This window comes from Salvelinus alpinus, chromosome 7, assembly GCF_045679555.1.
Source record: "Salvelinus alpinus chromosome 7, SLU_Salpinus.1, whole genome shotgun sequence".
NCBI lineage: Eukaryota > Metazoa > Chordata > Actinopteri > Salmoniformes > Salmonidae > Salvelinus > Salvelinus alpinus.
The window spans coordinates 22,979,830-22,998,053 of NC_092092.1; the positions used below are offsets into that span (position 1 = coordinate 22,979,830).

The window sequence follows — 18,224 nt, forward strand, 5'->3', positions numbered from 1 at the left end:
ATTAAACTATTGACAGCCCCCCTCTCTGCACGCTCGAGAAAGGAGAGAGAGGGAAACACACAGTGGTGAGATATTCTGTAGCTAGGGGTAATGTCAGTCTATTAATTATGATTTTTTTTTTTAAATGCCCTATTACTAGGCTATTTTGGGTGTTTTGAATTAATCATCCCCTTAGAAAGTGCTGTCGATTTAGTTATATTAGGCTTTGAAACGATATTCACAACGACAATGTTTTCCACTCAGTTTCAACCTGTTGTTGAACTTCTTTCTTCAAATTGATCGATCACAGTGAGTTTTAAAAGCATGATACTGTTTTGATGATAAGTGTTTGATGTGATTTTTAATGCCATTTGCATTGATGTCAGAGTGGTTTGAGGGACAATAGAGTGCTGAGTACCAGGCCATTAGCGACCTGACGGTCATTAGTGAGTTGGGTACTACCAACGCATGTCCAGAGTGCATAAAAGGAGATTACCGTGACTCAACGGTCAAGTGGAATTTTACTGCGGTCATGACTCACGGCTGCCGGTGTGGCGCTAATACGGTCACGGCAACAGTCCTAGGTATGACCATTCTTCAGTCCACACCAGAGGAGTATTCTCAAGCCTTCAGATAATGTAATCTGCTTACAACTTTAAATTTAGGCCTAGTTCTTCTAGTTTTCCATAGAAAAAGTGACTGACTTGGAAGCATAAAGTTTCACACATTTTATACCACCTTGCATGTGACAGATATTTCGATAGGCTGGCATAGACTGGGGATACACTGCTGACTATTGGAGGCCCAGATACAGCCATCCAACACTTTAGCCATGCAAGAGCACAAAAAGCTGCTTTTGTTCAAACTGGATGCTGCCAGACAATCACTTCCACTGTAACACAGCTAATGGAGAGCATTTGTGTTCTAAAAACAATTATCACACCAAGAGTCGAACCTGAGAAGTCCTTTCCATTACCAGCCAACAGACCTGGGTTCAAATAGTATTGGTTTTCTTTCAAATATCTGCACTTGATTGAGCTTGCCTGGCACAATGGAACAAATGGGTTAGAACCAACAATGTAAACCCCACCCAGACAGGCTCCATCAAATGGTGAAAGTATTTGAAAGAAAACAAAAATTATTTGAAGCCAGGTCTAGAATGACATGAAGAGCTCAACATGACTGCATATGATGATCAGATATCACTTAATTTAGTTCTGTGTTACATAGTACAGACAGTGGAGGATGCTTGAGAAATTAAACCCATGATCACACTTCTATTATTTGGCAGCACCGAATTCATTTCAAACCTGCCCCTAGCCAGCCTATATTCTATCGCTTGAGATCTTTACATAAATGTAAATTGTCAATATCACAAGATTTACATTAGTTAGGATATTCACACCATGTAGCTTGCCAGGCATTTCAGCGTCATGCAAGATACAAACGAATGGCTTTGTGGGGGGGGGTAGCGAATAGAACAAGTTTCATGTTAGCATGAAAACATATGGCATGGCAACAAAGGAATAGTTGGCTACATAAAAAAACTGCATAATAAAACAGTATGTGACCAGGCTACTTCAGACGTACCTTTGGATAGGTCCTGAAACTTGTCACTGGTTTTCTTCTTGCGCCATTTCCAGGGTTTGAAGATCTTCCCTATAGTGGAGAGCTTCCCCTTCTGCTTCAGTGGAGGAGTCTGGGTGCTGCCCACCACAACATCACAGTTGGACAGAGATGCTTTTTCCAGTCCATCAACTGTGGGGAAATCACACAAGGACACACCTGATCAGAAAACTTACTTTCATTCTTATGTGGAACATAGGGTTGCAAAACTACCGGTAATTTACCAAGTTATCGGAACTTTCTATAATTTTGGTAATTAACAGGTAATCTATGGTAACTTTGGTAATATATTTGAATTACAAATACATATTTATTAATCCTTATATCTGTGTCCATGAGTTTCTAGTAAATAGACCAAAGGTTCAAGGGAAAAGAGCCTAATTAATGAAGAAACATCTAATCAACAATGGCATAATTTTCAATTAACTCTGCAACTCTTCCAACTAATACACTTTTTTCACAACTGCCACCAGTTTGGCATTAAAACATTTACAAAAACATATTGACATAGTAAAATGAATAAATATACTTGATATGTTATCAAAATTCCATAAAATCCTGAATTTTTTCGAAATTCCGGTAGTTTACTGGTAAACTTTGAAAGTTACCAGTAATTGACCCTCCATTTGCAACACTATGCTTTAAGAATTACTAAACACAACATGAGAAAGTGGATATTGCACAATGGTGAATTCACTTCAGTATGTGTCAGAAATAAACATGTACTTTCACATGACTTTAATTAGATTTTCTAGGTCAATCATTTGGTCAACAATTATCCCAACTTTGTTGCATTTAATAATATCTCTTCTTTGCAAAACAAATCATAATCTCCATAGCAAAGCAAAATAGCAGATAAAACCTTTTGATAACCCATGTGCAGCCCTGTTTCACAGTGATTAATTTGTTGCTGTACTTGGCCTTAGCAACCAGATTCATGTCCTTCCCTAATCCTTTCCTTTCCTGTTTGAAAGTAAGAAGCCAGGGGAATGGGAACAGGCTGGAATGCTAAGGCTGGAGGGGAAAAAAAAGAGGTGTGGTGTTTCCTCATGCCTCACTTCCATGCCTGCTGAATGTTTTCTCCGCACCATCCATCCATCCATCCATCCATCCATACATACATAAAACATTGCTACCACAGAGGACGGTGGAAGATTCTCCACCTACTTATTTGAAAAGATTAAGAAGTGGAATCATCGCCTCAACGATTAACTGTGGCGTCCCCCAAGGCTCCGTCATAGGCCCCATTCCTTTCCGAATCAGGAAACGCAACATCCAATTCCACTAGAACACAAACATAACCCCAGACTCCCTCTTCTTCATAACCCCCAATTCCTCTGGTCCCCAATACCTCAGTGAACTGTTCAGCCCCAAACAGTCTTCACGTTCACGCCGGTCAAATTATCAATGACTCCTTGCAGTCCCAAAGACACACCTAAAAACAATGGGTCACTGAGCATTCTGCTGTCTCGACCCCCGGCTCTGGAATGAGCTCCCCCCACCTCCGCATGCCCCAGACCACCACTGCCTTGATGTCCTAGCTAAAGAAATACTTCTTCAAACTGGATTTCGCTTAATGTGATTGTTGTGGTATCTGTTGTCAGTCTTATACATTTGTTTCAAGTTATTATTTTGTCCTTGTCGCCTCCTTTATTAAATGTATGTATCTTGTATAATACTAGGCTGCTTGCGATCTTTACATTTCTTGCTTAAAGTTTTTTTATCCCTTTAATTCACATTTTTTTCCATTTAATGGTAGCTCTCAATTTAAGGAGCTTTGTGATTTATGTCTGTAGATGAAAAGCGCTCTACAAATGCAATTTATTATTATTATAGTATGTTTGATGTTTGTTTTGATTGCTGAAGGAGCACATCCTTGTTCAGGAAAAAAACACTTAATACCCAAGGATGATTTATTAAAATTGAATTAAAGAAAGACATGGTGGGATAGAATCCCTAACCATCTCAAGAACAATTCAAGCTCTGTTTCATTTAATGTCCAGGTAGCTGTAAATAAGCAGCACAACTGTATTTGAAATCACGGGTCTCTGTCTGATGGAGGGGAAGTGAAGTGAGGCCTGTCCAAACAAAAGGGGAACACAAGAGCAACACATGGGAGGTTCCCAAGACAGTGTAAAAATAATGTGCTTGAGAAACATAGGAAGTGTCAAAGATTTAGGCCCTATTTCAACTACGAGAGATGGAGGGGAGTCTAAGGAGCGGAGGGGCCAAATAGATTTCCACTTTTCAATTCACATTACATAATTGCCTTACCTTTCGTTGTGGCTTGCAACATGACATTCTTGGTACGCAGCTCAACTTGACCGTACATATCATGGTGGCCACTAGCCAGTAAGCAAACTATTTAACAATCCAAGTAACTTTTCTTCTAAAACATATCACAATAGTTAATAATTCAAACAAACCATATTACACTCTTGAATAAAGCAACAATCCACAAGCATGTGCAGACAATTAAAGGGTTTATTTTAACATCCGCTACGCCATTTCCTGGTTGCTAACATTCTAATAGTTCACCTAATTTCAGTTTATGTGACAAAGCAAGCAAATATAGTATAGAGAATCATTGTACCATCTAAACCGGTGTGAAATATCTTTTCTATAACCAAAAATATTGTATTTTCAACTGGTGTACAACTCTGAAATTAAAAGACGCAAAAGCAAAACTTAACGGGAAGCATAGAAATAACGCACATACAGTTGAAGTCTGAAGTTTATATAGACCTTAGACAAATACATTTAAACTCAGTTTTTCACAATTCCTGACATTTAATCCTAGTAAAATTCCCTGTCTTAGGTCAGTTAGGATCTATTTTAAGAATGTGAAATCAGAATAATAGTAGAGAGAATGATTTATTTCAGCTTTCATTTCTTTCATCACATTCCCAGTGGTTCAGATGTTTACATACACTCAATTAGTATTTGGTAGCATTGCCTTTAAATTGTTTAACTTGGGTCAAATGTTTTGGGTAGCCTTCCACAAACTTCCCACAATAAGTTGGGTGAATTTTGGCCCATTCCTCCTGGTGTAACTGAGTCAGGTTAGTAGGCCTCCTTGCTCGCACACGCTTTTTCAGTTCTGCCCACAAATTTTCTATAGGACTGAGGTCAGGACTTTGTGATGGCCACTCCAATACCTTGACTTTGTTGTCCTTACGCCATTTTGCCACAACTTTGGAAGTATGCTTGGGGTCGTCGTCCATTTGGAAGACCCATTTGCGACCAAGCCCTAACTTCCTGACTGATGTCTTGAGATGTTGCTTCAATATATCCACGTAATTTTCCATCCTCATGCCATCTATTTTGTGAAGTGCACCAGTCCCTCCTGCAGCAAAGCACCCCCATGTTACGTTCCCCAGTTTCTGTGTTGTAGTTTGTGTATTTGAATGTGTGTTTCAGGAAATGGCTTACTGAAATTCTCCCCAAGCAGCTGATTGGTCGGCCCCGAATTGATGATTGGAGAGCTGACCCCGCCCCCTCGTCAGGACGCAGCTGTCTTCAATTAGATTCCTTCTGAAGCTATATAAGCCAGTGTTCTGTTGCTCAGAGGGGAGATTGATTGTAATATGCTGAGAGATGATGGCTGAGAGAGAAGGCTGATGGCTGAGAGAGGAGGCTGATGGCTGAGAGAGGAGGCTGATGGCTGAGAGAGGAGGCTGATGGCTGAGAGAGGAGGCTGATGGCTGAGAGAGGAGGCTGATGGCTGAGAGAGGAGGCTGATGGCTGAGAGAGGAGGCTGATGGCTGAGGGTGATATACTGTGTTGGTTGTTCTCAGAGGGAGATGATTAGTGTGTCCTGTATTGGTTGAGTGAGAGAGCGGATTGGTTATGTCTGTTGTGTGTCAATAGGACGCAGTGTTTTGATTATTGAAATTGTTTGTGTTATTCTGTTTCATTTGTTCCCAGGGGGGAAGGGGAAGGCACCTAGGGAGTGCTTAGGCAAGAGGCCCGCGGGCATACATATACCCGTAGTATATTCACTGTCTAGGCACACTAGGAAAGACCTGGGCGGACCACCCCCTGTATTTTGGTTAGCGCACCAGGTGGTGCTAAGTTAGGTAAGTAGTGCGTAGGCAGGAAAGGTAGGAGGGGGCTTTGATATTTACTTTCTTTGCTTTGGTTCCGTCCAGCCCCTTTTCCCCATATTACCGTGTGAAGGAATAAATTCCTAGTAAATGGTAAATTCTCTGCCTTTTGTCATCCTTACTCGCACCTACAGTCCCATACCTCTTTCACTTCACGGAGAGTTGAGTTGTAGCAGGGTGTTGCGTTCCCTCTTCATAGAGGCGTGCGTAACATAATGGGGGCTCATCCAGGATTTCATTAAACCCACCGGACCCTGCTGCACTGAGCTCTCTGTGGTTAGTGATTGAGGTGTGATGGTAGGTTGTGAGTTTGGATGACTTGTTTAGTTTGTGTGTGTTCAGTGGACTGCATTGTACAAGATGGCTGCCTCAGCCATCCACGTTTTTTGAAGCGCCCTCTGTTGATAGTTTGGTGAGGTTTTGGAAAGTAGACCTTTTAGCTATAGCTGACCATTATGGATTTGTTATCCCTGAGAAAGCCCTAAAGGCTGAGCTTTTGGTGCTAGTCAGGGAGGGTTTAGTGAGTGAACGAATTCTCTCATTGCAAGGAGAGGAGACGGGTAGGCCTTCCGATGCCAAGTCGGAGGAAGGGGTTGCTCGTACCCCCTTTACATTGCCTCGATTCGATCCTTTATCTTCTGCTTCAGGTCGTTCAGGCGGGACTGCTAGGCTGAAGGTGAGGCTGGCCCGTTTAGAAATGAAGCAAAAAGATAAAGAGAGATTAATTTTGATCTTGAAATTAGGAAAATAGAAGCCGACAAGGAGGTGAGGATCCAACAACTGGAGCTAGACGCTGGCTCCAGTGCGACTCCACAAGCTGCTTATCATCAAGCCCACTTTGATGTAAGTAAAAATATAGCTTCAGTCCCTCCATTCCGAGAGTCGGAAGTTGATGCCTATTTCTCTTCGTTTGAGCGTGTGGCCGCTGCGCTGCATTGGCCACTCGAGGTTTGGCCGCTCCTGTTACAATGTAAATTGTCTGGGAAAGCCTAGGAAGTAGTAGCTGCTCTCTCCCTGGAAGACAGTTTATACTACGATACAGTTAAAACTACCGTGTTACGGGCTTATGAGTTGGTGCCTGAAGCTTATAGACAGCGCTTCAGGAACCACAAAAAAACATCTCACCGTATGTTTGTTGAGTTTGCTAGGGACAAAGAGTCTCTGTTTAATCGATGGTGTTCAGCCAGTAAAGCTAATACCTTTGCTGATATTCGAGAGTTGATGCTGTTGGAGGATTTCAAAAGCAACCTCCCTGATAGAATTGTAGTTCATTTAAAATGGACAGAATGGTGACTTTGGCCCAGGCAGCAGTGTTGGCAGATGACTACGCTTTGACACACAAGACTGTCTTTGGTGCACCTCGTTTTGAAGGTAGACTGCTTACGTCATCAGTGCCTCGTTCAGGTCGCTTTTCCTCTGACAATCCTAAGCCTTCTCATGAAATCCGTGAATGTTTTTCCTGTCACCAAAAGGGTCACGTGATTGCGGACTGCCCGGTTTTGAAAAATAAACCGAAACAGTCCCTGTCACCATCCCCAAAAATTAAAAGTGTGGGTTTAGTCAAGTCTTTGTCTCGTCCGTTGGCCCGAGTTATTGATTCAGCATTTGAGAAACCGGATCCTGTCTATGCTCCAATTATCTCTGCCGGTTGTGTTTCCTTAACTGGAGAAGAAGCTGATCAAAAGCCTATTCAAATCTTACGAGACACCGGGGCAGCGCAGTCAGTAATTGTTACTGATGCTTTACCCTGGTCTCCTGAAACGTATTGTGGCTCGCATGTCATATTACAGGGTATAGAGACAAAAAAACGTACCTGTACCATTACACTGGGTCCACTTAGTGTCAGACTTGGTATCAGGACGTTTCCGTGTTGGTGTCTACACTGCCAGTAAAAGGAGTCACATTGCTACTAGGGAATGATATTGCTGGTGGTAACGTCACTCCTGTGTTAGAGGTAGTAGACAACCCAGAAATCATAACTACAGATGATAAATTGGTTCAAGCATTTCCACATGTTTTTCCAGCTTGTGTGTTAACGAGGGCACAATCTCGCAAGCTTGAAGATGTGGTGGATTTGGCTAGTTCCATTTTTGAGAATGTTGAGGTAGAAGACAATGCACCGAGTATTCCTTCTGCAAGGCCAACAGTTTTTATTCCTGTAAAAACTAAGGCAGGGGAAAGCGAAATTGCGCCCCAATTACATGACATGCTTTTGTCTGTCACCCCCGAGAAGGTGATTGAATGTCAAAAAGGATACACCAGTCTTCGCAAGTGTTCTGCTTCGATAATTTCCATTGAGGAAGCTAAAACTAGAGCGACCGCCTACTTTATGGAAGCAGGAGTTTTGATGCGGAAATGGGCAGCTCATGACACCGTTAATGACTGGGGTGAAGTGTGTCAAGTGGTTGTTCCTACACCGTTTCGACAGCAGGTGCTGTCACTTGCCCATGACCAGGCGTGGTCTGGACATTTGGGGATCACAAAGACTTAACCGAGTCCTTCAACATTTTTTTCTGGCCAGGTTTGAAGTCTGAGGTGGTCCGATTTTGTAAAACATGTCACGCATGTCAACTCACTGGGAAAGCGAATCAAACAGTTCCTCGAGCGCCGCTCTGCCCGATTCCTGTGGTGGGGGAACCGTTTGAAAGAGTGATAATCGATTGTGTAGGTCTATTGCCGAAAACCAGGTCAGGTAACCAGTTCCTACTAACAATAAATGTGCAGTGCTACTCGATACCCAAAGGCTATTCCTCTCCGTACTATAACGGGCTAAGACTGTGGTGAAGGCACTAGTGAAGTTCTTCTCTACGTTTGGACTCCCTAAAGTAATCCAAACTGATCAGGGATCCAACTTTATGTCCAAACTGTTTTCAAATGTGTTAAAGACGCTGTGTATTTCCCATCAGATCTCCAGTCCGTATCATCCAGAGAGTCAAGGGGCTCTCGAACGCTGGCATCAGTCGCTGAAGATAATGCTACGCAAGTATTGCATGGATACCAGTACCGATTGGGATGAGGGGGTGCCCTTTGTCCTATTTGCTACTAGGGAAATGATACAAGAGTCCTTAGGGTTCAGCCCTGCTGACCTTGTGTTTGGACACACCCCACGGGGTCCGCTGAAAGTTTTGAAGGAGCATATCTTATCTCCTACACCCAGTAGCGCCACTAAAAATGTGTTGAAGTTGCATTATGACAAAAAGGCTGTTGGCCGTTCTTTTGCACCAGGGGATCAAGTTTTAGTTTTGTTGCCAATCCCTGGCTCATCTGTTAACATGTTTTTCTGGACCATATCTTGTGGAAAAGAAACTCAGTGACACCAATTATGTGATAAAGATCCCGGATGAGCCCCCATTATGTTACGCACGCCTCTATGAAGAGGGAACGCAACACCCTGCTACAACTCAACTCACGGGGAGGGTGTTGCGTTCCCTCTTCTTAGAGGCGTGCGTAACACCCCACAACATCATGCTGCCACCCCCGTGCTTCACGGTTGGGATGGTGTTCTTCGGCTTGCAAGCTTCCCCTTTTTTCCTCCAAACATAACGATGGTCATTATGGCCAAACAGTTCTATTTTTGTTTCAGCAGAACAGAGGACATTTCTCCAAAAAGTACGATATTTGTCCCCATGTGCAGTTGCAAACCGTAGTCTGGCTTTTTTATGGCGGTTTTGGAGAAGTGGCTTCTTCCATGCTGAGCGGCCTTTCAGGTTATGTCGATATAGGACTCGTTTCACTGTGGATATTGATACTTTTGTACCCGTTTCCTCCAGCATCTTCACAAGGTCCTTTGCTGTTGTTCTGGGATTGATTTGCACTTTTCGCACCAAAGTACGTTCATCTCTAGGAGACAGAACGCGTCTCCTTCCTGAGCGGTATGACAGCTGCGTAGTCCCATGGTGTTTATACTTGCGTGCTATTGTTTGTACAGATGAACGTGGTACCTTCAGGCATTTGGAAATTGCTCCCAAGGATGAACCAGGTCTACAATTTTTTTTCTGAGGTCTTGGCTGATTTCATTTGATTTTCCCATGATGTCAAGCAAAGAGGCACTGAGTTTGAAGGGAGGCCTTGAAATACATCCACAGGTACACCTCCAATTGACTCAAATAATGTCAATTAGCCTATCAGAAGCTTCTAAAGCCATGACATAATTTTCTGGAATTTTCCAAGCTGTTTAAAGGCACAGTCAACTAAGTGGATGTAAACTTCTGACCCACTGAAATTGTGATAAAGTGAATTATAAGTGAAATAATCTGTCTGTAAACAATTGTTGGAAAAATTACTTGTCATGCACAAAATAGATGTCCTAACCGACTTGCCAAAACTATAGTTTGTTAACAAGAAATGTGTGGAGTGGTTGAAAAACAAGATTTAATGACTCCAACCTAAGTGTATGTAAACTTCCGACTTCAACTGTAGAACAAATCAACCGCTTCTTAGACATGTTTTTAATGAGAATGACAGATCTATAACTCACATTTCAATGTGAATTTGGTTGGGTCGCCCAAAAAGTTATTGCAACTTTAAATTAGCTGACAAGAAAAACAATTCCTGCTCTCTAGCTAACTAACATTAACAACATTCATCATAATCAAGTAATGTTAGCATAACAATGAATGTATACCCCTCCCAAACTAATATAAAAGTACCGTACCGTTATCATACAATGTCATTCATATTATAATATAGGCAACACAGCTATGTAACGCTAGCTAGCTAAACAAAAAATTCTGCATCCTCACATAAACGTGCTGGCTATAGCTGAATGCTGACGTTTAGCTGAACCATAGCTAGATAGTAGCTAGTGTAAGCCTAAAAGCTCCTGTATTAGTTACCTTAGAACACGCCAGGCTTAATTTTATAAATATCATGTAAGTAATAATATGAGGTAAAGCAAAATCGCGACTGAAAACATTGATAATTCCCTTGGGAGCTGCTTCTCTCGGTGGAGGCCCAGTGCAGTCAAGCAAAAAACACTATTGAAATGTAAAGCTACGGCGACAACTTCAGAATGTAACAGGCTGTTACTACAATTTAATGTAAAAAAACAAACAATAAAACAGGAAAATCTGGAAAATATTTGGAGTGGAGGCTCCTCAGAGGAGGAAGGGGTGGACCATCCTCCTCAGTGAAATTTCATAAAAATAGTTAAACACTACAGTTATACTTTTTAGATAAAACTATACTAAATATATTCATATGTCACCAAATAATTTATTAAAACACACTGTTTTGCAATGAAGGTCCATAGTAACTTCAACAGCACTCTCTGGTGTAGCCAGAGTACAGCTAGCTTCTGTCCTCTTCTAGGTACATTGACTTCAATACAAAACCTAGGAGGCTCGTAGTCCTCACTCCCTTCCATAGTCCTACATGGTAATTTTGACCACCTCTGGAGGACGACCTCTAACCAATCAAAGCTTTTGCAGTAGGAACTGACATGTTGTCCATCCAATCATAGGGTTAGGATCAGATAATTAACCTAGTGTGTTGTATTGGGGTTGTGCCGCAGACCATTATGGGGGGGTTCTATGTGTTGAGAGGCTTGGTGAGTTGGTTTTATTGGATAGAGATTTACATTATTGGATAGAGATTGAAAAGTGATAGTTGAGCATTTTTTTGATATTATTGAATTCAAATTACTCCGGACAGACAAGCAAAATCTCATTACATAAATGTTACATAAATGTTACAGCAGCCTAGGCTACACCTTAACATTAGAGATCTGACATGCTGTATGGGATAAAAATGGGAAAATCTTTGTCTGATCAACTCTAGGCTGCTAATAAGAGCAGCTGCATACAGCCTATGTGCGCTGTCCATTTGGTCAGGGTAACTAATTGGTAATGTATTTATAGTCCATTTGTGTGTCAGGAGAAAATGTGAATAATCAAATTTGGTTTATATTCAAAATTGGGCTGGCAAGGCTGTTCTTGCTACAATATGGACTTCTTTTACCAAATAAGGCTCTATTCCTGTGGCGGTCCTCATGACAGCCAGTAGAACTTGATGGTTTTTGTGACTGCACTTGAAGAAACTAAAAGTTGTTGACATTTTCCAGATTGACTGACCTTTATTTCTTAAAGTAACGATGGACTACCTCATGAAGCTGGTTGAGTGAAGAGTGTACAAAGCTGTCAAGGCAAAGGGTGGCTACTTTGAAGAATCTGAAATATAATATTTACATTTGTATTTTTTTCTTTTTTGTGGTATCCAATTGGTAGTTGCACTTTAGTCTCATCGCTGCAACTCCCGTACGGACTTGGGAGAGGCGAAGGTCGAGTGCCGTGTGTCCTCCGAAACACAACACAACCAAGCCGCACTGCTTCTTGACACAATGCCCACTTAACCCGGAAGCCAGCCACACCAATGTGACGGAGGAAATACCGTACACCTGGCGACTGTGTCAGCGTGCACTACGCCCGGCCCGACACGGTAGATGCTAGTGCGCGATGGGGCAAGGACATCCATGCCGGGCAAAACCCTCCCCTAACCCGGACGATGCTGGGCAAATTGTGCGCCGCCCCATGGGTCTCCCTGTCGCGAGCCTGGACTCGAACCAAGAATCTCTAGTGGCACAGCGCCCGGCCTTAGACCACTGCGCCACTCGGGAGGCCCTATATTTTGATTTGTTTAACACTTTTTTGGTTACTACATGATTCCATATGTGTTATTTCATAGTTTTGATGTCTTCACTATTATTCTACAATGTAGAAAATAGTAAAAATAAAGAAGAACCCTGGAATGAGTAGGTGTGTCCAAACTTTTGACTGGACCGATAATTGTAGACGACGGTATTTTTGCAAAAAGTCTAGTAAATGTGAAGACCCTCTTAAAAGCAGCAATCCTTAGTTGAAACAACAACAACTCCCCGCCCGTTTCAGTAAAAGGCAAAAAGATGGGGCTGGAGAAATGTAACCACTCAAATTCATACAGCTATGGATGCAAGGACTGACCATCCATTATATCAAAACCATAGTTTTATCCATGTTTTGAGGCTATATAGTGTTTGTTTACATTCCTACTGTACAAAAATATAAATGCAACAATTTCAAAGATATTACTGAGTTACAGTTCATAAAAGGAAATCAGTCAATTGAAATAAATTAATTGGGCCCTAATCTATGGACTTCACAAGACTGGGCTGTGGTGCAGCCATGGGAGGGCTTTGGCACTTGGCAGCCAAGCCCACCGACTGAGGAGCCAGGCCCAACCAATCAGAATGTGTATTTCCCACAAAAGGGCTTCATTACAGACAGAAATACTCCTCAGCACCCCACCTCACGTGATTCCACAGGTGAAGAAGCCTGATATGGAGGTCCTGGGCTGGCATGGTTACACATGTTCTGCAGTTGTGAGCCCGGTTGGACAAACTGCCAAATTCTCTAAAACGATGTTGGAGGCTGTTTCTTTCAAGACTTTTTACTTTTTGTTTGACTTAATTTTTTTTGTGTTCCACTAGTAATTCTGACTGATATTGAGAGACTGCTTTATTCATTTGAAAGGGCATGGAGTGAGACATATAATGGCCTCTGTCATTCACAAAGATGCCTTATTTATCCTCTTATGTATCCTCTACCATATTTATCCATATGGTAGAGAAATTAACATTCAATTTTCTAGCAAGAGCTCTGGTGGACATTCCTGCAGTCAGCATGCCAATTGCACGCTCCCTCAAAACTTGGGACATCTGTGGCATTGTGTTGTGTGACAAAACGGCATATTTTAAAGTAGCTTTTTATTGTCCCCAGCACAAGGTGCACCTGTGTAATGATCAGTAGTGGGAAAAGTACCCAATTGTCATACCCGAGTAAAATAATAGAAACGGAATTAAGTAAAAGTGGAAGTCATCCAGTAAAATACTACTTGAGTAAAAGTCTAAAAGTATTTGATTTTAAATATACTTAAGTATAAAAATCTTCACATTAAGCAAACCAGACAGCACAATTTATTTTTCATTTACTGATAGCTAGGGCACACTCCAACACTCAGTTATAATTTACATACGAAGCATGTGTGTTTAGTGAGTCCGTCAGATCAGAAGCAGTAGAGATGACCAGGGATGTTCTCTTGATAGGTGCGTGAATTGCATTCAAAATGTTATGAGTACTTTTTTGTGTCAGGGAAAATGTATTTTTACTTAAGTACTTTACACCACTGGTAATGTTGTTTAATCGGATTCTTAATAATCCATCCACCTGACAGGGTTGGCATATCTAAATAAGCTTTTTGTGCATATGGAACATTTCTGGGATTTTAAAAATTTCAACTCATGATACTTGACATGTTGCGTTTATATTTTTGTTCAGTGTACTTTGCTTCCAAACATTGGATTAAAACAAGGTTATATGTTGAGTTCTGATGGGGTATGACAGTTGAACTAAGCTCATGAGACATTTATAAGTTATATTCTTCTAGAATCAAAATGGGTACATATCATTAACTTATAACTCCAAAAATGTACATTATCATTCAAAACTTTGGGGTCACTTAGAAATGTCCTTGTTTTTTAAAATAAAAGCACCGGGAGGCCCCGGTCCACTGGCTCAGTTGTGCACAAGTACATTAGAGTGTCTAGTTTGAGAAACAGACGCCGCACAAGTCCTCAACTGGCAGCTTCATTAAATAGTACCTGCAAAACACCAGTCTCAACAGTGAAGAGGCAACTCCGGGATGCTGGCCTTCTAGACAGAGTTGCAAAGAAAAAGACATATCTCAGACTGGCCAATAAGAAGAAAAGATTAAGATGGGCAAAAGAACACAGACCCTGGACAGAGGAAAAAAGTGTTATGGACAGACAAATCTAAGTTTGAGGTGTTCGGATCACAAAGAAGAACATTCGTGAAACGCAGAAAAATGTAAAGATGCTGGAGGAGTGCTTGATAACATCTGTCAAGCATGGTGGAGGAAATGTGATGGTCTGGGAGTGCTGTGGTGGTAAAAAGTGGGAGATTTGTACAGGGTAAAAGGGATCTTGAAGAAGGAAGGCTATCACTCCATTTTGCAACGCCATACCCTGTGGACGGCGCTTAATTGGAGCCAATTTCCTCCTACAACAGGACAATGACCCAAAGCACAGCTCCAAACTATGCAATAACTATTTAGGGAAGAAGCAGTCAGCTGGTATCCTGTCTATAATGGAGTGGCCAGCTCAGTCACCAGATCTCAACCCTATTGAGCTGTTATGGGAGCAGCTTGGCCATATGGTACGTAAGAAGTGCCCATCAAGCCAATCCAACTTGTGGGAGGGGCTTCAGAAAGCATGGGGTGAAATCTCTTCAGATTACCTCAACAAATTGACAACTAGAATGCCAAAGGTCTGCAAGGCTGTAATTGCTGCAAATTGAGGATTCTTTGACGAAAGCAAAGTTTGAAGAACACAATTATTATTTCAATAAAAAAAACATTATTTATAACCTTGTCAACATCTTGACTATTTCCTATTCATTTTGCAACTCATTTCATGTATGTTTTCATGGAAAACAAGGACATTTCTAAGTGACCCCAAACATTTGAACAGTAGTATATGTAGCAACTACAGATTTTCCCTTTGAGTAATAGCACTGTAGTACAAAAGCACACCAACATCTCCAGTATACTCAACACTTCCTTTTTAGATTTGCTGTTCACTGCAGGGCACAAGGATGAGCCTATATGTATATTTTTCTCAAGGATTCAAAAGCGGAAGCCAGAAGGTAGTTCAAAGGTCAATTGCTGGAGGTGTCAAAAAGGCCATATAGGTTAACATTACCTACCTCAATACCTTAGGAGGTGTGGCTCTCCAAATACCATAAGATTACGACAGACAAGGGGTATCGTATCACTAACAACCAGGAACCGTGTGTCATACACCTTATGATGGATTTCATTAGCAATTCTATGTTATATGAGGAGTCAGACATGGAGACTACGCAGTATGCACTCCTCCACACCAGTCAAAGGAGCACACCCACATTCCCTGCCAAGGACACTCCCCCAAGATCCAGTGATCTTGAGTCCTTGGTTGTTTTTGGATTCCTAGGCTGTAAAATGTGACCGTGTGTCTTTCTTTATGACTTTAGTAAGGAACTGTCACGAGGAAAAGAAAAGCAAAATGATAATGATAATGGCATTTGAATTAATCAGACCATCCTTGTTCTCTCCGTCACTCAACTGCATTCTGATTCAAAAGAAAGTTACCTAGCCTACGTCAAATCACTATTCACTGTCACACACAACCTATATTCACACACGTCTATAGAGTAGAACCCAGTAGAATCAAAGACAGATATTTTTGATTGGTCTGAATTGTATCATGTCTGCACGACATTGAGTAAACAAATAACAGGTAATAAGCTAATGCGCCGCTTTAACTGAGAGTTTTACCCCAGGCACCGGTCCTAGAGAATAATCAAATGTGTCACAGCCAGTGTTTATACACAGAGTGTAGAAAACATTAGGAACACCTGCTCTTTCCATGAGACTGATCAGGTGAAGAGGTCAAAGCCATGATCCCTTATTGATGTCACCTGTTAAATCCACTTCAGTGTAAATTAAGGGGAGGAGACAGGTTAAAGAAGGATTTTAAGCCTTTAGACATTGATTGTGTATTTGTCACTCAGAGGGTGAATGGGCAAGACAAAAGATTTAAGTGCCTTTGAACGGGGTATGGTATTAGGTGCCAGGCGTACCGGTTCGAGTGTGTCAAGAACTGCAACGCGGCTGGGTTTCTCACGTTCAACTTTCCCGTGTGTATCAAGATCAAGATCAACTTGAAACAACTGTGGGAAGCATTGGAGTCCACATGGGCCAGCATCCCTGTGGAATGCTTGACACCTTGTAGAGTCCATGCCCTGATGAATTGAGGCTGTTCCTAATGTTTTGTACATTCAGTGTACATTGCAAGTGCTTCAGTGTGACGAGAAGCACAGTATGAGGCAAGTGTGATTTCCAGCAGCTTGAGCTAACACCTCCATTTCAGCTAATCTTGTTTTTGTCTAGCTAGCTTGTGACACTGTTCGAGGGTTGGGTTTTGATTAGAGAATGACAATTGTCCATCATTCTAAGGCGAATCATATCTTATGCAATTACAATGAAAAGTACTTTTTCAAGCCATCAGGCAGGTTTATAGCCTGAATTGTGTTTACACGGTCGACATATCATTTCCAATATGCACTACCATTCATCCTTTCAGCAGAGCGCCAGTTCCAAGTTCAAACATTCTACCCATATAAAACTGATAACTCTCTCATTGCAAATGGCAGTTACCAAACATTGGCGCAATTATTATAATATATTTTGTTTACAACCATGATGACTCGTGGTTATTAACATGAATGACCAGACCGGCAGGGATAATGTCTTGCCTGACATTGAATTTTGAAAAGGCCTGAGGTGATGAGCATTGAATACTGCTAGAACATGTCATACACAACTACAGCAGATCAGTAAATACCTTCCCTTCAGACTTTGCTCTTCAATTCTGACAAGGAATTTACAGTGAATGTCATATTCACAGAAATGTTTCTTATGCACAAAAAGCTTATTTCTCTCAAATGTTGTGCACAAATGTGTTTATATCCCTTTTAGTGAGCATTTCTCATTTGCCAAGATAATCCATCCACCTGACAGGTGTGGAATATCAAGATACCTTATGCTGGGGACAATAAAAAGCCACTTTAAAATGTGCAGTTTTGTCACACAACACAATGCCACAGATGTCTCAAGTTGAGGGAATGTGCAATTGGCATGTGGACTGCAGGAATTTCCACCAGAGTTGTTGCCAGATAATTGAATGTTAATTTCTCTACCATAAGCTGCTTCCAACATCGTTTGAGAATTTGGCAGTACGTTCAACTGGCCTCACAACCACAGACCACGTGTAACCACACCAGAAGTGTATTTCTGTCTGTAATAAAGCTCTTTTGTGGGGAAAAGCTCATTCTGATAGGCTGGGCCTGGCTCCCTAGTAGGGTGATTGATAGATAGTTATCTATATCCCAAACAGCTACCAAAGAAAAACTGAAAGTTTGAAACAAACAACCAAACCTTTTGGGGTAAGCCTATTGAAGGACACATATTTATTTTCTACAATAATCACATTTAGTCTCAATTAATCAAGCTAAGATTACAAACAAATATGAAAGAGGTGGGGCCAGCTGCACTCCAAACTTCCGATCCCATGGTTTCATTCCCAGATTGATATCAAATAAGAACAATGGGACTGTTACAGTAGGTCCTTTGTGTGGTTAATGACAGAAATCTGTAAAGCTCACAATTATCACCATTAGACTTCAATAAAAAGACTAGAACTGCCTGGGAGCGAATGGACAATGGCTTCACTTGTTGCTGCTCAGTGGAGAGAGTTAGAGAGGTTTACTATTTTGGAGAACTAATTTGGGACATAGCTCTATATTTCAAATCAATTGAGAGACATTGAAATTTACAGTACCAACTTTTAAAATGGGGCTACTGACAACTTTCTTCTGTTCTTAGACAAGCAAATTTCATTGACAGAGGGAACAGTAGTCCTTC

General features: G+C 41.5%; 1 protein-coding gene across 4 annotated transcripts in view; it reads right to left on the bottom strand.

The window, feature by feature from the left end:
• Window positions 1-18,224, bottom strand: part of LOC139580609 (phosphatase and actin regulator 2-like) — a 58,562-nt gene that overhangs the window by 25,063 nt on the left and 15,275 nt on the right. For all 4 annotated transcript variants that reach the window (XM_071409463.1, XM_071409461.1, XM_071409460.1 and 1 more), the window contains exon 2: window positions 1,570-1,737. In XM_071409463.1, coding sequence (XP_071265564.1) covers window positions 1,570-1,737 — 168 coding nt within the window. The remainder of the gene's footprint in view (window positions 1-1,569; window positions 1,738-18,224) is intronic.